The sequence below is a fragment of the Petaurus breviceps genome, unplaced genomic scaffold (genome assembly GCF_028583685.1).
Source record: "Petaurus breviceps papuanus isolate PSGF00001 unplaced genomic scaffold, PetGlider_PUasm1.0 186, whole genome shotgun sequence".
NCBI classification, from domain to species: domain Eukaryota; kingdom Metazoa; phylum Chordata; class Mammalia; order Diprotodontia; family Petauridae; genus Petaurus; species Petaurus breviceps.
In genome coordinates, this window is record NW_027185798.1 from 59175119 (window position 1) to 59199677 (window position 24559).

The 24559-nt window shown below is 34.5% G+C and overlaps 1 protein-coding gene across 1 annotated transcript in view; it reads right to left on the minus strand.

Moving 5' to 3' along the window:
* Positions 1 to 24559, minus strand: part of LOC138162957 (glycogen debranching enzyme) — a 34878-nt gene continuing 10319 nt past the window's right edge. The window contains exons 8-17 of the mRNA XM_069090540.1: positions 21998 to 22100; positions 19755 to 19980; positions 18031 to 18142; positions 17313 to 17448; positions 15667 to 15779; positions 8263 to 8474; positions 6607 to 6704; positions 5325 to 5412; positions 5090 to 5223; positions 1 to 3321 (exon numbers count right to left, since the gene is read on the minus strand). Of these exons, the coding sequence (XP_068946641.1) occupies positions 3204 to 3321; positions 5090 to 5223; positions 5325 to 5412; positions 6607 to 6704; positions 8263 to 8474; positions 15667 to 15779; positions 17313 to 17448; positions 18031 to 18142; positions 19755 to 19980; positions 21998 to 22100 (1340 nt within the window). The 3' untranslated portion in view covers positions 1 to 3203. The remainder of the gene's footprint in view (positions 3322 to 5089; positions 5224 to 5324; positions 5413 to 6606; positions 6705 to 8262; positions 8475 to 15666; positions 15780 to 17312; positions 17449 to 18030; positions 18143 to 19754; positions 19981 to 21997; positions 22101 to 24559) is intronic.

The window sequence follows — 24559 nt, forward strand, 5'->3', positions numbered from 1 at the left end:
TGGTTCTTTAGGTAGGGTTTTATTTGTTCCACACAAACACACACACACACACAACTAAAAGGACAAAGTTTTTCAAAATACAGTAATTGGTGAAAACATACAGTATGCTTACTATAATCAATTTTGTTACAGCACACAGAGTTAATGAATTTTCTTTGTTTACTCAACTGTTTCTGATGTTATTAAAAAGATAAGCGCACATTAAAATGTTTGTAATATTTATAACATGGCAAAGTCCCTTGCAGAGTAGCATCACTGGGGTTGGTACAAGAAAAAGGCACAGAATTATTACAACTTCTTAAAATAAGTGCAACACTTCACACAATTACTGGGTACTGAGGTATTCTATGTAAATGAATTTTCCATAAAACCATAGCTTACAGTTTTATTTTATTTTTGGAGGGGGTAAGGTAAGGCAATTGGGATTTAAGTGACTTGCCCAAGGTCACATAGCTAATGTTTTCAAGTGTCTAAGGTTGGATTTGAACTCAGGTCCTCCTCATTCCAGGGCTGGTGCTCTATTCACCATGCCACCTGGCTGCTCCCAAAGCTTACACTTTTAAAAGTGACAAAGTTTTCATTTTAACCACTTTAAATCAACATTTCTCCAAAATAGATAAAATCTTTTTTTGCTTTCTTTAAGAGCAATTATAACATTACATCTTTTCCTCTCAGTATCACTATGAACAACTATCATACTGTGCTCTAATACAATGGTGTTAATAAGAGCTAGTGAGGTGTGAAGGGCTACTTGCTCTAACCACAAAGAGCCCCAGACTACTTTGTTGAGTTATGTCAACTTGTCACCTTTTTGACTCTTGAACTGTTATCCTACTTGGACAACTATCTTCTCTCTTTTGCTAATTTGCTGTTAACTAAGCTGTAAGCTCTTTGAAGGCAGGGACTATATCTGACAGGGTTTCAACAAATGTTTACTTAATCACATTAAATTTTTTTTTTAAAGCAACTGGGGTTAAGTAACTTGCTCAAGGTTACATGGCCAGTTATTTTTTGTGTGGGTGCCAGTATCTGAGGCCAGCACCAATCCCGGGTCTCCTGAAGCCGGGGCCGGCGCTTACTCACTGTACCACCTGGCCGCCCCGATCACATTAAATTTTAATCTCTTCTAGGCTGAGAAGTCAGATAACCAAGCTTTTTAGAATTATGTATAAAATGGAACAAATTCTCTGGGTGCTGAATAGCTTAGGGGCTTTTCTATGAATGATATACATGAGCCTTTGTGTTTACCTACTTTTTTTCTCCCTTTATTTTTTAGTTCTCACTGTTATGGATAGTTGAGGTTCCCAAGTAAGTAACCCTGCATAAGTGACGCATCACTGTGGTAGTATTTCTTCAACCATAATATAATGACTTTTATTAACAGGGACAACATTTTAGCAAAGTTATGGTTAAGAACACACTTACATTGCAAATGACAATTATTTTATAGATTATTTCGTTATGTGATTTTATAAGATTATTTTTGAGATGAAGTCTGGCACAAAGTATTGCTGCAACATTTTTCCTGATGCTATTTCTCAAACTAAAAATCCTCCCAGTCATATAAAAGTATAGCTTCTATTTCTCCTTAAGTGAGACAATCAGATTTGGCATGCAAATGACAATATTGGTTTCTGAGGCCAATGCCACTGAAAGCATAATTCTAGCTAATTTAATTGTTATTAATCATTTTTTACATTAAAAATTTGCATATTATTTGTGTAAATAACTAAAATTATTGATATTCTTTATATACCTAACAAAATAAATGCATTCTCTGTAAGAATACTCTTTCATATTAATGTTGAAATTGTAAGTCAAACTAAGAAATACTTAGGGGAAAAGAGTATAAAACTGGTAAGGTAAAACAATTTTTTTCCCTCCATACTTCCTACATAATTTTATGGACTAAAAAATTAAAATAAATTATGTGCAAAAGTTGGTTACAAATGAGTTTCTTCAAGACTGTAAACCTTTCTCTTTTTAAAACTGTTCACAAGGCTAAAACTAGTCAATATAGAAATATATTTAATGGAAAAAAAGTGACCAACAGAATCTTTTACATAATATGCAAGCTGATACATTTCAAAATATTAAGAATCTATTTTCTTCAAAGGTTTATACTCTGAGGATGTATTTATTCTTTTAATAGGAGGCTAAAGTTTTAAAACTTATAATTCTCCCCTGAAAATTAGGACCCTGAATTAAACTGCTAGTTATTTCGATACCTTTAGTTTAGATGCCAAGAAAAAATATCATGTATCTCTATAACAGAGACTATTTGATAAACATTTTTTTTAATTTGGTCACTACTTTTATATTTAATTGGTACTCAATTGTTTACACTGAGGAGCTATCTAATCAAGAGTCTTTCATTTTTCCCTTTATTTGACTCCCTCCCTTACCTTTTATTGGGCCATGCAATGTCACTTAAAATGTAACATAAAGGAGTCTAACTTGTCTGGAGATGAAGGAAAATTTTATAGGTTACCTTAGGAAGTAAGTTGGAAAGGCTACAGATTTTATCCCAGACATTGTATAGGATTATGAATGGGAGAAAGATTTTTATTAGAGCTACATCAAATGCAAAATATATTTTTTTAGTAAAAACAAAAACCTCAATGCCTAGCATAGTGCCTTCTGCCTAGAAAGCACTTAATAAATGTTTGAAGTGAAATTATATTCTCTATTTATTAAAAACAAAATGCAGTTGGAGAGGGCAATAATGAGCCCACAGTCTATGGAATGCATTACTATATCCGAACATAACTCTATAAAAATGCCTTTTAAATTTCTTTTAAGTATGTTTGCCTAGTTTTTTTTTTTAAGTTTACCAAGCACATAAATGAAAGGAGACCATGATTATTTTTCTAAACATCTAATATTCCTTAAGTTGAAGAACATTTTCTAAATTTAAAGTAAAAATAAATACTTTATGGGTAATAATGATTTTCCCCTTCTAACATAAACCAACTCATCTACACTGACAAAATTTATGCTTTCATTAAACAATAGCACAGTGCGTTGCACATTAACAGGTGCTTAATAAGTGTTGTGTTAACCTGAACTGAATTCAAAGCTTCACCTAAATGGGCACTACAGCATTAGTGGGATTCACTTTTATTTTTGAATGAACCGAGAGTGTGCAAACCATGTGTAGTTATACAACTGGGTATATAATTTATGAAACTGTCAAAAATCAACTATAAGTCAAAAAGAATCTCAAGAACAGCAGCAATTGACCAAGCCTGTGTTTCACAGCTGAAAGAACAGTATTGTCCATTCTCATTTGTCAGTTCAGGAAGGCCCTTCCAAGGGGATCTGAAAGAAAGAAAATACGTAAGTGAGCTTCCCTCAAACCTGATCATCCCTCCAACTTCTCCATTCTGTTGTCAGTTAGCATACCTAGACTAAATACTCAGAACTGTAAGTAAACCTTGACCAGTTAACCTCTGCTAGATACTCAGAGCTCTTTTTGGACACTTCTCATTTTATTATCAGCTACTAAGTCAAATTTAGAGTCTGCTTTCAGAATATATCTTTCATCTGTCCTGTCACTTATACTCCCACTGCAATGCCCTGGTTTTGGCCTTGATCACCTCTTCCTCTTGCCTGGACTATTGTTAACAGCATTCTAAATGCTCTTTCTAATGCCAGTCTATTTTTTCTGTAGCCCATCTTCCATATGGCCATCTATCTATCTTTTAATATGTTTTTCTAATCATGCTTCTTCCCTACTTAAAGGCTTTCAGTGGCTCCCCATATCCTATTGAAAAAATATACAAATTCCAAATCTTGGAGTTCAAGCCCCTCTACAATCTGTTTTAATTGTCTTTCCAGCCTTATTTCACTCCTCTTCATATAACATGTATTTCAGCCAAAAAGTACTTTGTTAACACTGTTGTCCATACTATGAATTACCTTTCATCTTTGTCTGATGAGTCTTTTAGGGTTTAAATCAGGTGGCACCTTCTTCTTGAAGTCTTCCTTGACATATGCTTATATTTGTGAATTGGAAGGTAACTCTCCATCTTCAAATTTCTCACAGAATTCTCCTTTGCACTTACTACATTCACCCTGTGTTTATGTGTCTGTGTATATGATGTTTCCCCAATATAAGTTTCTTAAGGGTATGATCTATGAAACATATACACATGTATAGATCCAATCTCCATATAGATCTACTATCTATTCAACTGAACTGCTGTGTGTTTCTGTATTCCCAGAGCCTAACTTTGTGCTTTGTTACAAAGTGGGGACTTAATGTTTGATAAAACATTATTGAATACTAAAGGATCTTGCATTTTGACAGAATACTAGTGTACAGCAAAACTGATTTTTCTCTCTTCTCAAGGAAAAAACAAAATAGCCTACAGTAATTTGTGGTAGAAGGAAAAAAAATCTAGGTGTGGTGGTGCATGTCTATAATCTTTGATGTTCAGAGAGGCTGAGGTTGGTGAAATGTTTGAGCTCTAGAATCCTAAGCTGCAGTGGGCTACGCCAATCAGGTGCCCACACTATGTCTGGTACGGGGGGGTACCAGATATGGGAGACCTACTCTCAAAAAAATACACACATATATGCATACATACATAAAACAAACATCTTAGAGGTTTATGTGGAGGATATAAGGAATCTAACTGAACACACACACTAAAAAGGAGCAGTATAGTCAATTTAGAAATAAAGTATTCAAAATAGCAACCAATCCTATGAAAAGCATACCACTTAATTTAAGAGTTAAAACAAAATGAAAAACCTCTTTGTAGGAGTAGGCTGTGTACCCATTTACAGTTTCCTTTAGAAAATCCAAGCATATAGGGGCAGCTAGATGGCGCAGTGAATAGAGCACCAGCTCTGGAGTCAGGAGGACCTGAGTTCAAATCTGGTCTCAGCCACTTAACACTTACTAGCTGTATGACCTTGGGCAAGTTGCTTAACCCCAACTGCCCTCCAAAAAACAAACAAAAAAAGAAAATTCCAGCTTAAAAAGAAGTGCTTCTAGAAGCAGGGAATGCATTTAATTGCTATCTAAAATGTTTAATTAAACACTTGTAAAAGAGTTTAAACATATAGCCTCACAACCTACCTCTCAAGATGAACATAATGACGGGAAAGAACATTTTTAACCAAAAATACTGTCTGTGAATAAGTTTCCTGGCCCATTAACTTAGAAAAATATAATTTTGCACGAAGAAAGTATCCAATTGGCCATAGCCATTCCTAAATATAAAAAAAAAGAGTTAATAACATGTAAATATAACTTGTGAGAAATAAAATTTCAATTTAACTGAAAACTCAGAAAAGAGAAATAATATTCTTACAGGTCCTTGGTGATAATTAAAACCTCTAGCAAGATTGAAGTTGTCATTTTCTAAGGAATTATCATATACTCCACAGTAAACCATGTCACTGCAAAATGAGAAAACACATTTAGGTTATAAAACAAAACATAAACCACACACAGTACATTAGAAAATATTTATCAACTGCCAGAGCTCAAGTTAAACTCTAAGTATTTAACTTAGTGATTTCTGAGTCAAAGAAGATGCTCTCATATACTGTATTATCAGCATCAATATTCATTCATCCAGTCATTCATTCAACAAGTATTTAAGTGCCTATGTGCCAGGCACACTTGGGAGACAGAGATAATAATGAAAACCATTCCTGCTCTAAGAAGTTTACATTTTAAGTGGGGTGAGGGAGAAAGAAACATGTACACAGCTAAGTAAATATAAAATATATACAATGTAAACATAAAGTAACTGGCATGGGGCAAGCCAGGAGGGGAACATTTAGAGTAAAGGGCACTGTAGGTGCCTCTTGAACTGAAATCTTTAAAGAAGCTAGGGATTCAACAAGGGAGAGGCGAGGAGAAGGAAAATTTCAGGTCAAGGGACAGACTATGAAAATATGCATGGAGATGTCTTTCTTCATACCACTGTGCAGTAAGAAGTCCAAGAATCATTACTCCTACTTCAGAGGTGAGAAAACTGAGTGGCTCAAAGGTCAATCAGTAAGCATTTATTAAGCACTTACTATATGCCAGGCACTGTGCTGAGCAATAGGAATACAAAGAAAAGGAAGAAAAAGATAGCACCTGCTTTCAAGGAGCTCGTAATCTAATTGGAGAGACAAAAAGCTATGTGCGTATAAGCTATATAAAAGAGGAACAGGGAATAATCAGTAGAGGGAAGCCGTTAGAATGAAAGGTAATTGAGAAAGGCCTCCTGTGGAACACGGGATTTCACCTGGGACTTGAAGGAAGCCCAGGAAGTCAGGAGATGGAGATGAAAGAGTATGCAAAGCATGGGGGACAGCCCGTGTGGCTGGGTTCCAGAGTACATGTAGGACGTAAAGCATGAGTAGGAGGGGGCTAGGTTCAAAGGAACCCCTGAGGTTCCACAACTCCTAGGGTGGCACAGGTAGCTTGGAATAGCACTTACTCTGAGGTCATCGGATTCCAAGTCAAGTGTTTTTCCCATTATGTTTCAGAGCCTCTCAAATGAGAGGAATTATAGTTTTTGATAAATAGATGACATCCCATTTCTCCACAAATATGAAAAATTTAGAAAGTACTATCAAATTTATCTTTCAACTTACTCTGGGTCCAAAGTTTTCATTCCCAAGGTACCAAGTAACTTTTTCTCTGCTATTTCCAAAGCTTTCCATGCCTTCTTTGGAGTAAAGAGCTCAGGAGCCTGGTGCATATTTAAAAATAAGAATTGATGGTTCTTAAGATCACAGTTGAAATGCTTTAATCCTCACCTTGATCATCAAAAATTTTCCAAAGATACGATAATAACAACAGAGTTTAAAAGTCGTTTACATGCTATCTCTTATTTAAGCCTTATAATAGTCCTGGTAAGGGAAGCATTAAAAGGTATTATTTTCCCCAATTTATAAATGTGGAAACAGAATCTCTGAGAGGCTCAGATGAACACAAGTTTAGAGTTGTAGGACCTTCTAAGGCTGTCTAGGCTGACCTCATTTTATAGATGAGGAAAATGGGGCTATGGATGTTAATTGGCGTGCCCTAGGACAGATTCTAAGTATCAGAGATGGAGCTTGAACCTGGTCTCCTGACTCCCGAGCCATTGTGCTTTCTATTGTCCTACAGGGTTATATAAGAGCTAGCAAGTCAAAAAGTATTTATTAAGTACTTATGTCAAGTACATAATGCTGAGCACTATGTGCAAAAGCAAATGTTACAGGAGGGATATGAACCTAAGTTTTTTTAACTGCCAATTCCAGTATTGGTTTCCCAAAGCTACATTCAAAATACAATTTATCTTCCACTGACTTGGGCTCTTAAAAATAATGCAAGGATCAGAGACCGAAGCGTGACAAACTAAAAGTCTAGAGGTGCTAACTTAGGCTTTGGAAAGTAATAGAAAGAATAAAAGCTCTCACTGATGCTTTCAGGGTAAGAAACCAATCCCAAAAGAGGGTAAAGAGGGCTACTCATTTCTTAGTTCTGTCATGGCAGTGAAGAAGCTCAGGTGGTACTAATCTTTATTTAATTTAACCATCAAAATGCTCTTTAAAGCTATTACAACTTCTAAGAAACAAAGGGACACAACATGAGGAAGCTGCCAGATGAAACCATTCTCTTGATTCTACTAGCAAAGAAGAGCCTACGGCTCTTGTTCTAGTGGATGTAGTTAATTTGTTAGGGGATAACAGCCTGAGAGGGAGAAAGAAATGACAGAGGAAATATCCATAATTAAGTTTTGTTTCGCAAAATGCTAACTTATCTAAATAAAATCAACTGAAAAATGAGTTACACTTTCACTATGGTACTATTTAAAAAGCAAAGTGTTTAGATTTTTGGGTTTTTTTTTTGGAGAAAACAATACAAGTTAAAATATAGTGACTGGGGTACACAAAAAAGGGAAAGTACTTTCTTTATATGAATGTCCTCAGCAGCCACTTTCTATACTATAGGGACTGAGAAAGGACTTCAAACAATTCCTGCTAGTAAGTTTTAGGCTGCCTATGCTGTGTATCTGCTTTCTTAATTTTAATTTTATTCTATTAGTAGTTACAAGTTGAAAGCCTTTATCAAAGATATATCAAATTAACAGTAAAACTTTTTTTAGTTCTTAAAAATATTTATAAACAAACATAAATGAATCATTTGGTTAAATAACTAAAAGCAAATCTTTTATACATATAAACTTGAACATAGTATTTCAGTAAAAGTTTTTCAAAAAAATGTGGGTTTTCAAATTATTTAGTAAATCTGAAAACACTTACTACGACCATTGCTATAGGGAAATTTGGCCTGAGTTGGTAGTCACACCAAGGACTTGAAGCTCCATAACTGTCTTTGTATATTCCACGTTTGTGAACTAGCTCAGGATGTTTTTCATTAGGATCTGATGGGTCCTCTGAAACATGGAACAGCTTTTCAAAGTGGTCTTGTATTTTCCTGTTCCACTCCTCATATGAGATTTTTACATCTTTTCCTGCAACATGGTAAAACATATTGTAGAACATTCAAAACATCCCATATGCAAATTTATATACTAATAAAATCTAATGAATAAGGCATGGGTCCTGAGTAAAGAAAATTGTATATTTCATCACTAGCTTATTAATTGACTCGTAGGCACAGGGAAAAACTTATTTGACAATACTGACCTTTTGTGACATGGTAATGGGATGTTTTACATTTCTCAATTCAAAGACACTGTATAATTATAAAATGGTATTAATAATGATCAATTATATTACTACCCTAATAGTAGGAAAATAAGCCCCTATTCATATAGTCTTTTTTCTATGTCCAAAAAAAAGTCTAAATTTGCACTCTAAATCCATCACCACTTTATCTGGAGGTTGGCATAATATTTCATCATGAATCCTCTGAAATCATGCTTGTTTACTACATCAGAGTTGCTTAAGTCTTTCAGAGGTCTTTACGATATTGTTATCAATTCCCTAAATTGTTTCCCTCAATTCTGTTCATTTCACTCTGCATCAGTTCATACAATTCTTTCCTGGTTTCTTCGAAATAATCCCTTTCATCTTTTCCTATTACCCAATAGTAACACATTCATATGCTATAGCCTGTTCAGCCATTCCTCCATAGATGGGTAACTCCTCAGTTTCCAATCCTTTACCACCACAAAAAGAAAATATTTTGTACACATGGGCCCTTTTCCTCTTTCTTTGACCTAGTAGTGGTACCAATGGGTCAAAGAGTATGCAGTTTAATAGTTTTTTGGGCAGTTCCAAATTGTTTTCCAGACCAGCTTTACCAACAATGCATTGACATACTTTTTTTCCCATAGCACCTACAACATTTGTCACTTTCCTTTTTTTGTTAGCTTTGATAATCTGATGAGTATAAGAAGGGCCTTACATTTTGTTTCTATTAGATTTGGAGCATTTTTTCATATGACTACTAATAGCCTGGACTTTTATATATGAAAACTGCATATACATATCCTTTGACAATATATCATTGTGGAATAGCTTTTATTTGACTCAGTTCCATATATACATATTTGGAAATGAGAATTTTATTGGAAAAAACTTGCTTTGTGCAAAGTTTTTTCCCCATTTATACAATTCTCTTCTAATTTTAACTGTATTAGTTTTTAAATTAAGCATATTTTAAGTAATCAAAACAGTTCATTTTATTTTCTGTGATCCTCCTATTCTTTGTTTGATCATAAACTTTCCCAATCTACAGATGTGACAGGCAACTCATTTCTTGTTCCTCTAATTTATGATGTCACCTTTTATGTTTAAATCAAATTCCCATTTGGAGCTTATCTTGGGATACAGTGTGAGATGTTGGTCTATACTGGTTTGTACTAAATTGCTTTTCAGTTTTCCTAGTTTTTGATGAATAAAGTGTTCTTATCCCAATAATGGAAATGTTTGGGTTTATCAAACATAATGATGATTTGTGTGGGTTTATATTATATTCTATAACTTTGATGAAGTTGTAAATTGTTTTAATTTTTTTTTAGCTGACTCTTTAGGTTTCTCTTAAGTATACCATTGCATCATCTGCAGAGTGGTAATTATTTATTCTTTGCCTGTGCTTTTCCCTAATCATTACAGCTAGTCTTATTCTAGCACTATATTGAACAGTAGTAGTGATAATGGACATCCTTGCTTTAATACCTGATCTTATCAGAAAGGTCAATCGTTTATCTCTATTACATATGGCTCTTGGCTTTAGATAGATACCATATTAAAGAAAGATTTGTTTTTTCTTGTGCTTGCTAGTGTTTTTTTTTTAAAGCAGAAATAGGTATATCTTGTCAAAAACATTTTTTGCACCTATTAATATATTTCTGTTGTTCTTGTTATTAATATTTCTAGTTTTCCTAATAGTAAATAACTCTGTATTCCTAGTATAAATTCAACCTAGTCTAGTGTATAATCTTAGTGATGTTACTTGCTAATATTACCGATAATAATGCTATTATAAGTAATCATAATCAATGATACCACCTCTCCTTGCTAATATTTTATTTAAATTTTTGCATAAATATTCATTAGGAATATTGGTTTATTCTAGTTTCCTTTTTTCTATTTTGACTCTCTGAGGTATGAAGACAATTTCTATCTTATGAGAAATTTGGTAAGATGCCATCTTTTCCTATTTTTTTTTGCCTTTTGGAGGGCAATTGGGGTTGAGTAACTTGCCCAAGGTTACACAGCTAGTTTTGTGTGTGTGTGTATGGGTGTTAAGTGTCTGAGGCCGGAACCAAACTTGGGTCCTCCTGACTGTGGGGCCAGCGCTTTACTCACTATGCCACCTAGCTGCCCCGTTTTCCTATTTTTTAAAACAAATTTTGTAATATTTGAATTAATTGCTTTTTAAGTGTTTGAAAGGCTTCACATGTAAATTCATCTGGTCTTTGTTTTCTTTTTTCCCTGGAAAGTTTTGCTTGTTCAATTTCCTTTTTCTGAGATTCAGTCTTCTATTTCTTGTCCTATTAATCTGGGCATTTTGATTACTATGCATATTCATCCCTTTCATTAAAACAGTTTTATGGCATATAATTGGGAAAAGTAGTATCCTTTGTTCCTTAATTTGTTGTGAATTCATCTTTTTCATTTTTGGTTTTCTTTTTAACCAAAGTAGCTAATAGCTTGTCTCTTTTATTCATTAAAAAAAAAAAGCTCCTAATTTTAGTGATTTTTTTTCTTTTAATTTTGTTAATCTCTTCTTTGATTCTCAGGATTTCTAGTTTGGTGTTTAATTAGGAGATTTTAATTTGTTGGTCAGGATGCATGTCCAATTCAGTGGTTTATTCTTTGTTTTAATGATGAAAATGTTTAGAGTTACAAATTCCTCCTAAGCACTGCTTTGGCTCCATTCCAAAAATTATGGTATGTTGTTTCACTGTTATCATTATCTTTAACGAAATTACTGTGTCTATGATTTGTTCTTTTACCTACTCATCCTTTAAGATTAGTTATTTCTTCAGTAATCCTTTATTGAATGCAGTTTTATTGTAATGTGGTTTGTTAAACATGAGTTTGGTATTTGTTTTTCCTGAATTTGCAATTTTTTTTTCATTTTTCAAATGCTTTATTAACTTCTGATTTACATCATTAATTTCTGCCAGATTTTGAGTTACAAATTTTCTCCCTGTTTTCCCCCTACCCACCACCCCAAAATAGCAATCCTACAGGATATCCCTCCTCCAATATGCTCTTTCCCATATCTTCTCCCATACCCCCTTTGACTTTTCCATTAGGGTATGGTGGATGTCTATGCCCCAGTGCCTATATATCTTATTTCCCACTTACAAGTAAAATAGTATTAATAATAGTGTGTGTATATATATATATATATAATTTTAAACATTTGATTTTAAAACTTTGAATTCCAGATTCATTCCCTTCCTCCATTGTCACCCACACTTACTGGGAAGATAAGCAGTTCAGTATAGGTTGTACATGTGTAGCTAATGCAAAACATTAACATAGTAGATATATTGTAAAAGACTGACTATATTTCCCTCCCCCCTATCCCACTACCCACTTGTTCTATTCTCTATTTTGATCTCGTCCCTTTTCAAAAGTGAGTGCTTCCAATTTCCCTCCCCTCCAGCCTTCACTCCCTTCCATCATCCCCCCTACTCTCCTGTAGGGTGAGGTACCCTATATTTAGTGTGTATGTCATTCCCTCCCTGAGCCAAATTCAATGAGAATAAGGTTGACCCATTCCTTTTTGCCTTCCTATTCTTCCCCTCCATTGTAACCATTTTCCCTTGACTCTTCTATATGAGATAGTTTACCCCATTCTGTCTCTCTGCATCTCCTCTCATTATATTCCTCTCTCACCTCTTAATTTCACCTTCTAAGTATCATCCCTTCCTTTCAAATTGGTCCTGTGCCCTCAATCTATGTATACCTGTAAACATATATACACACATTCACATATGTATTCATATGCCTGTATACCCTCCGTTATAGACATATATACATATAAATAAATATATATATATTTCTATTCCCTCAACTATTTTCATACTGAGAAATGCTTTATCAGTTACAATTATCGTTTTTCCATGTAGGAATGTTACTAGTTCAACTTTGATAAATGGCTTATGATTTCTTTTCCCTGTTTACCTTCTCAAGCTTCTTTTGTTTCTTATATCTGAATGTCAAATTTTCTATTCAACTCTGATATTTTCATTAAGAATGCTTGAAAGTCCTCTATTCCACTGAATGATCATATTTTCCCCTGAAACATGATACTCAGTTTTGCTGGGTAGGTGATTCTTGGTTTTAATTCCAGCTCCTTTGCCCTCCAGAATATCATATTCCAGGCCCTTCGATCCCTCAGTGTAGAAGCTCCCAGATCCTGGGTTATCCTGATTGTGTTTCCACAATATTCAAATTGTTTCTTCCTGGCTGCTTGTAATATTATCTCCTTTATCTGGGAATTCCGGAACCTGGCTATAATATTCCTGGGAGTTTTCTTTTGGGGATCTCTTTCAGGAGATGATCGGTGGATTCTTTCAACCTCTATTTTGCCTTCTGGTTCTAAAATATCAGGGCAATTTTCCTTGAGAACTTTTTGGAGGATGATTTCTAGGTTCTTTCTTTGATCCTGGCTTTCAAGTAGTCCAATTATTTTTAAATTATCTCTCCTGGATCTATTTTCCAGGTCAGTGGTTTTTCCCATGAGATATTTCACATTGCCTTCTATTCCTTCGTTTGCATCTCTTTAACAGCATCTTGATTTCTCATAAAGTCACTAGCTTCCCTTTTACTCCATTCTAAATCTGAGGGAATGATTCTCCTCATTGAGATTCTTTTTCCATCTGGCAAATTCGGCTTTTTAAGGCATTCTTCTCCTCATTGCCTTTTTGAGCCTCTTTTGTCAATTGAGTTAGTCTATTTTTTAAGGTGTGATATTCCTCAGTCAGGCTGTTGACTCTCATTTTGTAATTTTCATGCATCATTCTCATTTCTCTTCCCAGATTTTCCTCCACTTCTCTTATCTGCTTCTTAAGGTCCTCTATGGCCTGTAACCAGCTTGAATTTTCCTTTGAAGCTTTTGGTGCAGGAGTTCTGACTTCACTGTCTTCCTCCTGTTCCATGCTTTGCTACTTTTTATCCCCAAAATAGGAATCTAATGTTGGAGTCTTCTGTTTTTTTTCTTCCTTTGCCTGGTCATGTCGCCCCTCAGTCACTTGACCCCATGGGCTTTTTGCCACAGTAGGACTGCCTCCAGACAGGGGAGCTTTCATCCCAAACACTGGGGTTTTCTCAGCTGCCGGAGGTATTAGTTGGGTGCCCTCTCTGAGGCCTCCACATGCTCTGGCAAGCTGGTCACACACCCCAGGACCTCCACCTTAGACCTCCATCCAGATCCAAGCAGGTTAAAGCAAGAGCGATTACCCCTCAGACTGGTGCTTGGTCCCCCTACACTCTTCAGGCCAGGAGCTGTAGCTGCAACGTGGTGCCAGCTGAGCCAAGGCAGCTCAGTGGCTTCTTGCACTGGGGACAAAAGCCAATGCTCTCCCAACTACTGGTTCCAAAGTCCACACTGCACTGACCTCTCACTTTGTCCTTAGTATCTATGTGTTGACAGTTCTGGATTGCTACAGCTGCTGGTGATCTGGAGTCCCTCCAGCTGGCAGCTGGACAGGCCCACCCTGGGGCTAAAACCTCCGGCTCAAGCAGGCCTGGGCTTGGCTCCTAGAGCGCTACGCTGGCTGATTCCTGCCGGCCTGCCAGGCTGTCCTCAGTGGGAGGTTAGCTTCTCTGTGTCATTTTGTGGGTTCTGCAGCTTCAAAGTTTGTTAACAGTCCCCTTTTACATGAATTGGGGAAGGTGGAAGCTGGAGCCACGTTGAGGTCCTGTTTCTACTCCGCCATCTTGACTCCACCCCACCCCCCTTTGTGAATTTTTTAAAGAACAATTTTTGTAAAAGTTCTACATAGAGTTGAGAAAAATGTACCCTTTTTAATTTCCATTCAATATTCTCCAGAGGTCTCTCCCCTATGTAACCGTCTTAAAATTCCATTCAGGTCCCAAACTTCTGTTATTTATTTTTTGGTTAGATTTAACTAAAGGATGGGGTACACTGAGGCCCTACACTATTATTGTTTTATTATCTATAATAATTTAACTTTCCTTTTTAGTATTTAGATGCTGTATTATTCAGTATACCTGTTTCATTTTGATATTAATTTATCATCTATGGTACCTTTCAGCACAAAAGTGGTTTCTTTTATGTCTATTTCTGTTGTTGCTTTGTCCTGAGATTTATTGCTAACTCTGCCATTTTTACTTCAGGTAAAGTATAATAGATTTTTGCCCTTATTTTAACTGTGTGAGTCTTTCTGATTCAAGTGTTTCTTGTAAATAACATTGTTGGAGTCTTCTAATTCATTTGACTATGTTCTTCCATTTTATGTGAAAGTTCATACTATTCATAGTTACAATCATTAATTCTGTTATTTCTCTCCATTCTTCTATAATTTCTTCTCTTTGTTTCTTGCCCTCTTTTTACAAATAAGAGGGTGTTAAGAGATAAGGAATATGTTCCGCACCAATGTTCTAGGGTTGATGCAAATTTCTTCTCCCCTTTCTCTCTTTGCTTTCCCTCACCCAGAGCCCAATCATAGGTTCTTATCCTTTCTTTCTTTCTGAACTACAATTCCCAATTCACCCTCCATAATTAAAGCTTGTTTTATTAGATTGAATTCTTCCTCTCATCTACCATCCTCCTTATATCTTCCTCTACCTTTCTTTTCTGTTTTCCCTGTAGAGTAAAATGTTCCTTTGACTAGTTCAGATGAAAATGTAGTTTTAAGTGTCACCCACTGCAATCCTCTCCCTTCTTGCTTGTATAGTCCTCTATTTGTATACCCTGGTAATGCGAGACAATTTTAGTTAGGTTTGTTCATTTTCTAGAGTCCACGGAAAGGTTGTTGGAGAGCTTATCTGTACTTCTCCCAGTTACTCCACCATCTTGGTTAGTTTCTTATTTATATGGTATTTTAAAGTGTGGAAAATGTCTTCTTTATATGAGTCTCTGACCCTAGTACCAATGGGGTTTGTGTAAATTTTAATTCTAGAAAATGTTTTAAAAAATTCCTATGCTAATAGGAACAGTTAGTAAGCCAATCCTTTGTATCTTTACAAACTGATTCGATAGAAGTGGCTTACCATTTCTTTTTATTGTAACCTCACGATAAGGAAACAAATTCCGTTTTGATAATTCCAGCAACCAACGAACAGCTGATTTGCTCAGGCCAACAATTTCCACAGCAGAACCATCTCTAAAATTAAATGAAAAATTTTTGATGTATTAACAAAAAATTATAAAAACAAAATCTAAGATATGAACGGACATCTCATAGAAATGATGATGTTTTGATTACTCAAGATATAATTGGTATATAAGATGTTCCTTATACTTAGAAAATATTTTCCATGTATTATCTTTTTTGATCCTTATATGCTATCCGAGGTAGGTAACAATACTATTATCCTCATTATACAGATGAAGAAAAAAAAAGACCCAGAGAGGTTAAGTGATTTGCCTAAAGTCACACAGTTAGAGAGTGGCAGAGGTAATGATAATAATGATGATGATGATGACAGCATTTATGTATGCAAGTTAAAATTTGCAAAGGCTTTATATAGGCTATCGCATTTATTCCTCACAAGCCCAAGATCAATGTGATTATTATTCCCATTTGACTGAAAAGGAAACAGACTGAGAACAGGTAAGTGACTTGCCCAGGATCACACACTACTTTTGTGATATTTAATGACACATCTTCTTTGAAGAATATTTTTTTAAATTAAAATGGAGAATTTGTAATAAGAAGAATGGTTTAGTTGGTTTGAGATGGGCATTAAGATTTCTGGAACATCCAAAACAGAACTACTTCTAGTTTGGCAAATATTTTAGTTAAAAAGTAATATAAGAGACAATATTTAAAGATACCTATCAAGTAGTAAGATTTAAAACGATCATCTTTCAAAGGAAATAAAGGATTTCATTAAGGGGATGGAAATCAGTTATTGGAAAGGAAGGGAAAGAAGGAAGGAAACAAACATTTATCAGGTGCCTATAATGTTTCAGGCATTGTGCTAAGGACTTTTCAAAGAATTCATCTGATCTTCACTGTGGGAGGTAGATGCTGTTATTATCCCCATTTTACAGATGAGGAAACGAAGGCACAGGGAGGCTAAGTGATTTGCCCAGGATCACATATTGTTTGTGGCAGGATTTGAACTCGGGTCTTCCTGACCTCAGGCCCAGCACTCTATCTACAATGCCACCTACCTACCTCTTAATGGGCTAAAAGTTAAGGTAAAAGAGATCTGAATATAAGGAAGAATGTGATGATTAAATATAAAACTGTACTGACATATCTAAAGAGATTGTCATGATTCCATAACAGAAATCTTTAAGAAAATAGATAACTCTTTCTGGGCTGATATAAATGGCAATCTTTCAGGGGGTTCCTTTAAGTTCTATAAAATCTAAAGCTTACATACATGAAAAAGTATGGTAGGTTTTTTCAGGTCAAAAAATGATGGTTTTCTTCAATGAGAGCTTCCTATGAATAGCACCTGACAATATCCTGACGAGATATATTTTTCATAAGCAATTAAATTTATTAACATTTCAAGCGCTAAAAAGTCTTTTGTAGGTATTTATTTATGGCTGAAAATTGATGGTGAATAACATCCTAATACAAAAAGATTAGAATGTTCTCCTTGAAGAAGACAAAAAACTAGATATTGCTAAACTACTTTTTGAACAGTCAATTACATAAGCATTATAAAACAAACTATACCTGGGAGTGGCTGGAATTCCTCTGTTTCGAGCTCTGTCACTCTCCCCCATTTTATCCATCCAGGTACCACAATTAAAGCGATTTCCTCCAAAAACAAAACCTGTTTGATCATCTACTCCTGCAGTTATATTAAATCCTTCAAAAGGAAATAAAGCCTTTTAAAATTCTCCAAGAATTACCATAAGTTGCTCTTTGAGTAAAAAAAATATATATCTACATGTTTTAGAAATTCCTGGTCTAGTCAAGATTACAGAAAACATGCAATTCAACTGGTACATGCTATTTATAACTTACGGAACTTTTATTTGATTATTTGAGTATTAAATTACCTTTATGGAATGTTTAAGAACAAACAAGAAATTGCTAATTTACAGCAAGTTTGCTAATGAATGTGCAAACCTAGGCAAATCCCCTAATTACAAAAAGTAAGATAATTCTAATGCATATATCTAAAAAAAAGTTTTATGATTTTTGGTAAATGGAATAACAAATACAAAAGATTATCATATGCTGGTGTCAGAACATCTGGTATTATGTTGTCAGGTTATAAAACTGTATCTATAAGACTTAATGTTTGTAATTAAGTATGCAAAGAAATAATTTACTTACCTCTCAGAAATGAAAAAAAAATCTAATTGCAAAACAAACTTCCAAAATAGCTAATCAAAAAGTCTAAATTGTAATTTCCAAAGAACAATGTATGTTATTTCTGCTATACCTTCATCCTTCATGTTTCTATCTATCTGTGGGCCAGCATTCCTTTCTCGGAACTGTATACCCTGCAGGTGGCGTTGCATAGCTTCTTGTATTACTTCATATAATGGCTGATCCTGATTGAGATGAGCACAGAATTAAGTCTTTATTAAGAAATTACAGTTTTTCTTTATGCCAGAAAAATTCCCAACTGAACTGAGAGAAAAATAAGTTATGCCTTCCAAGAACTTATATTAACTCTTTAATGAGGCATTATCTAATCTAATGGCGTTTGAGATAAAGTGAAGAAATTAACAGAATTGTTTTTAGTGTTCTTATATACTGTTATACTATTACAGCTGTAATAAAACAAAATCTATCATCCAAAAATTGTGAAATTTGGCAACAATTAAATCAACATAATTATGTAAACTGAAGTTTTTTTTAATATTATTGTGAAAATTCTTCATAATTAACTGTGAATAGCTAAATAAAATGGCTGTAAAGTCAGTAAGTAGTTTGGTACAGTAATAGGCTCTTGAAAACAATGGCTTATAATTTATGTCACGACTAAAAAGTTTACATCTGTCAAAAACATAGAAATCTATTTATACCCTAAATTAAATTTCAATATCATTTGTTAAGTATTTACTATAAAATATAACCTTATTGGATCTTATATTGTAAACTTTCTAAGTTCTTTAGTAGTTTCTTACTAACATAAAAATCCAAATTTAAATAGCACTACTTATCACACAGTAAAAACTGGGTAAAATAAAATAATACAAATAATTTTAATTATCTGCTGTTTTAGAAAGGGACAAAAGCACTGTTATGAAATCCGTCATAAATTTTAAGGAATTCTGAAAATTAGAATGATCTAAAGGCAAACAATGAGCTATGATATTAACACCCCAACCAAGTTAATAAACAGGAGAAAGCAAAGGTTCATGTTTCATCAATAACTACATCATTAGAATTACAATTTAAATCACATAAGGAAGCTGCATGTGATCAAGTTAGAATTAAAATCTTGATGCAACTATTCTGTCATCTACTTTACCCTCAAAAATGGCACTGAATATGGCTATCAAGGAGAAACTCTAGATCTGACTCATTATAGTGATAGTAATTTTAGAAATTCTTATTATATCATAATATAAATCAAATTTCCCTTTCATAACTCCTTTGAAACTTTGTCCCTTTTTTTGGATTTGTTATTGTTTTCTTCAGTTGTTTCTGATTCTTTATGACTCCATTTGGGGTTTTCTTGGCAAAGACACTAGAGAAATTTGTCATTTCCTTCTCCAGCTCATTTTATAGGTGAAGAAACTGAGGTGATCAGGGTTAAGTGACTTGCCCAGGGTCACAGAGCTAGTAAGTGTCTGAGGCCAGATTTGAACTTAGGAAGATAAGTCTTCCTGACTCCAGGCCTGGTACTCTATTTATTTTGCCACTGTAACTGCTCCCTACCCCCCTTTGATATCTATGGCATCTCAACAGAACAGTTTCTTCTCTTAACTCCCCTGATCATTCCTGTTTAACACAACACTAGCTTCCAAAATAACATTTATAGGTATGTAAATAGTTTTTTCTCTTCAGCAGAAAGATTGTAAGCTTTAAGATAGCAAGAAGTTTATCTCAGTCACCCCTGTATTCATCATAGTACTTTTGCATCTAGTGAATAATCATTTTTTGGGTAAATAAATACCTAAGAGTTATGAATAGTTTATTAGAAATTATATTTACCAATGTGCCTGCTGGCAAAGGGGAAGAGTCATCTGTAGGATACATTCTGGAAACTGGGCACTTAAGAATGTCTGTGCCATTTGGAACAAGTTTGCAGTAATCCTGAATACACTGTAACCACCACCACACAGCATCTCGGCAATTAAACCTGGCATAAGTTCCTTCACCAAGTAGATTGGGAATGAGTCCATGTCTCAGGGTACCAGCAAATGCTAAAATTATATTCCTGAAACCAGAGATTTAAGTATATAATTTAACAAAATCAGTTTTAAATACTAAAGACTAAAAAGGCACATTATATTAGACTCACTCTTATCTTCCCCTTTTCTTTTAATTTGCCCCATAGCAAATTAGTGTATAAGTAATGTAGTGATATGAAAAAAGTCATGACAATGAAATAAATATCTGAGAGCATAATTATATAAATGAGAACAGGTTGCTCATGAAGAATCTTGATATAGATCTAAAATTTCAGTGAAAGCCAACTTAATTATCAAGGTATTTTTTGGTTATCATTTAAGCCTTACTCTGATACCTAATCACAGTGTGGTAATGATCTTAGGTTCTTATAAAGTTATGTGGGCAGATTATAAAGCTCTAGTTAAGTCCTATTAAGCTGACAAAGTTTTGAGTATGGGTACAGAAGTTGACTGTTTCTTGTTCAAGGATCAGCCTACCTAAGTTCAAAGAAGCTCTTCAATAGCTTCCTACCAGTGGATGAATCTTTTCTTTTTTTTCCCGGTCATAGCAATTCATCTGTAATGAGTTTTTGCACAGAGAATACTCACACTGATGAAATAAATGTATTACGGGATCATACATTCAGAGCTACGTGGGACTTGAGAAGTTAGTTACCTCATTCAAAGTTGTTTCACAGGTGAGGAAGCAGAGGCCCAGAGAGGATAAATGACCTGGCCCAGGACAGACAAGCATTAGGCTGCAGTGCCACTTAATCTAACTCAGTTCCTCTGATTTTATATATATATGTATGTATGTACGTATATATATGTATGTATATGTATGCATACATATACATACATATAAATTTATTTTTTTTCTTTACATTCCTGAAGAAACAAGGCAAAGTCACAGAATCCACAGGACCACAGTTTCTTGTTTGTAGAGAGAGGATGCTGGCTAACGTGACCCAGAGGTGCCTATTTTTTAGTTCTTCAACAAAGCAATCGGGAAGCTTTTACTATAATGATAAAGGGCCTTAGACCCTTAAACACCCATACTTTGGCCACTTTAGTAAATAAACAGTTAAATAAAAACAGATGCTCATAATATAACAATAGCTAGTACTTATGTATTGCTTTAAGGTCTGCAAAGCCCATTACATACACCATTTTATCCTCACAACAATCCTGGAAGGTAGGTGCTATTATCGTCCCCATTTTATGAAGGGGAAAAAAATGAGGCAATGAGAGGTTAAGTGACTTGCTAAGGGTCAAGCAGTTAGAATGTGCCTGAGGTGGAATTTGAATTCAAGTTTTCCTGGCCCCAGGTCCAGTGTCCCCTCCACTGTACTATGTAGCTGACTGTGTATAATTCCACATCACTAAGAAAAGGTTGAATTATGTGTGACATACTCCTTTAGCCTGTTTTTCAAATTGTTTTGACACTTAAAGGGACAACTTTAGTTACCTGAAAAATAACTGAGAAAAACCTTATTCCCAGAAGATGCTGAATAAATGAAATTGTCATGAAGTTTTTTAAATTAAGCATAACTTTTAAAGTTATAAGCTTTTAATTCATATTGGTTTTTGTTTTAACCACAGCTGATTAGTTACACACATTGCTGAAACTGATCAATCCTATGAGACAACATAAAGTCAGAGACATATTTAAGGTCAAATAAAAAACAACTGGGATTAGAAATCTGAAATTTTCCAATTCTTTCTCTAATGCTCACTCTGTCTCCTTGTAGAAAACACAAAATAGTGCTTTAGCAATAAGCAGTAGATCATATATCTATTTTTATACTTAAATGTAGAATAGAAATCATATTTTCTGGCCTATGATATTAAGAGAAGTAACCCTATAATCATCTGTCTTAGTTAATAATACATTAAAAAAAACACTCTCATCATACAGGACCTAAATGAAATATTCCAATGGGTGCTAGAAAAGAATCTCACTCTAATATTAACAAGAGAAGATGAATTAAAATAAATCATAATGAACAGGTAAGAAGCAATATTTGTATAAATATTTGAACTGTGACTTAGTAGACATCCTACCTGGCCTCTAGATAGCGTCCAGTAATCAGTAGGATACCTCTAAGGGCGATAAAGGTATCCCTTCCCCAGCAGCGGAAAAGACCAGATGAAAAATGAGGTAAGCCTAACAGAAAATCACAACAAAATATCAATTTCTCTTAATCACAATCTAGGATCACTATATAACTTCATTTTTTTCCCAGTTATTTTTCAGTCATGTCTGACTTCATGAACCTATTTGGGTTTTTCTTTGCAAAGATTCTAGAGTAATTTGCCATTTTTCTGCAGCTTATTTTATAGATGAGGAAACTGAAGCAAACAGGGTTCAGTGACTTGCCCGGGGTCATAATCTGAAGATAGATTTGAACTCAGGAAGAAGAGTCTTTCTGACTCCAGACTTGGCATTCTATCTGCTGGTCCACGTAGCTGCCTTTCATTACAGAACAACATTTTTCAAAGTGTGGTCTGGGAACCCAAGACCTTTACAGAGGGTCTACAATGTCAAGAACACATTTTATATTATTACTAAGGCATTTTAATTTCTACTATGATAAATATCAGTAGCTACAACCCACATAAACAAAAGCTCTTTGGGAAGGAAGTCCTCAATTTTTAAGAGAATTTTTACAGGGGTCCTGAGACAAACGAGTTTGAGAACCATTGCTACAGAGAGAAAAGAATGCAAAATTGAAGCATTATTACTAATGGATATTTTTATCTGAGTTAAATATATGTATATAAATACGTACATTTAAATAATATTTCAATAGATTACAATTTTTTGAAACCAGATTTAGGAAACCCAAAGAGACGTATAATCTAATATTAAAAATTACTTTGATAGAGCATTACTCATAAGTTTAAGGGCACAGGAAGAATTGAGTCTGAGATTATGGGTGTTTCTACTACTAACTTATGACTAGTCAGTATCAAACATTACTTGATACTCTACATTTAAACTCTAAATATTAATTAGCCCATTGGCCTTACTGTAATTAATTTGATGTTCAATTTTTCTCTATGTTAAGGAAGGTGGAAAAAAAAAACCAAGCTAAACAAATGAAAAAATAAACTTAAAAGAGAATGCTTCAAAGCAAAAAAAACAAATAAGGCTCACCCATCTCCTTTACTATCCATCAAAATGGATTACTAGAAAAAAAAAGCATTCAGGACCACCTGGCTCTATTTTAAGGTCTGATTTTCTTTATCTTGATGGTTCTTTAGAAATGTGTATTGTTATGGTCTAAAGATTTGAAGATCATACTTGAATATTTTATATTGCTTATTTTAGAGACTAATGAAAACATATACAGATGTCTTTCTAAATTCCTCTCACTAAAAATAAAGACTATCATTGTATGAAGGCTGATTGATAGACTTAGCCCTTCTCATCAATGCAAGGACCTAAAACAACTCCAAAGGACACATGATGGAAAATGCCATCTATATACAGAGAAAGAACTATGGCATTGAAATGTAGAATGAAGCAGACTATTTTCTTTTTTGTTTTGTTTTATTTTTCCTTCATATGGTTTTTCCCATTCATTATAATTCTTCTATGCAACATGACTAATTTGAAAATGTGTTTAATAAGAATGTATGTGTAGGGGTGGCCAGGTGGCACAGTTAATAGAGCAGCAGCCCTGGAGTCAGGAGGACCTGAGTTCAAATTCGGCCTCAGACACTTAACACTTACTTGGGCAAGTCACTTAACCCCAATTGCTCTGCCTTCCCCCCTCCAAAAAAAAAAAAAGAATGTATGTGTAGAGCTCATATCAGACTGCAAGTCATCTTGGGAAAGGAGGAGGGAGGGGCAGGGAGAAAAATCTAAAACTTATGGAAGTAAATGTTGAAAACTAAAAATAAATAATTTAATAAACTGGGGGAAAAAATAAAGACTACTCTTCACCTGGCAGAACCTCTTCATTTGTAGCCATTTTTGTCTATGAAATCCCAATCTATACAGAAGAAAGCAAGGGTTCCTTTATCAAGTGACCTGAACATTTCCAGGCACCTATATACAAGGAATGAAACATAAATGACTAAAGAACAAAAAGGGAAGTAAAAACTGTGGGTAAGTTTGGTGTCTCTCTTTTCATGTGAAGATACTGAGAGTATGAACCACCATGTTATTTGCTTCTATAGTGGCCAAACAGAATAAGCATGAAGCAATACAGCAAAAACAAAGCAGCATTTCAATTAGAGACCACTACAATAAAAGAATTATGCTAGAGTTAAAGCAGAACAAATGTCAAAGAATCGCAGAAAAAAATTTACAGAAATAGAAGTCTAAGTCCAAAACATGCTTTGAGAAGTGAAAGATGAGAGAATCTCTTAAAACACTTCATAAAACTCAATTAGATCAATTAGAACTTTCCGTAAAAGTAGAAAAATGTCATTATTTCATTACTGAAAGAGCGGAATTTAAATTGGATACAATTTCCATACAACGAAAAAAAAAGCATTCCTGGGAAGGAAAAAAAAAAAAACCTTTTTTTTGTACTTGAGTTGGAAAAAAAGTTATAATATATTCCTAGAGCAATGCCTTACAAAGGAAAAGTAGAGAAGCCAGGTCAACTTCAA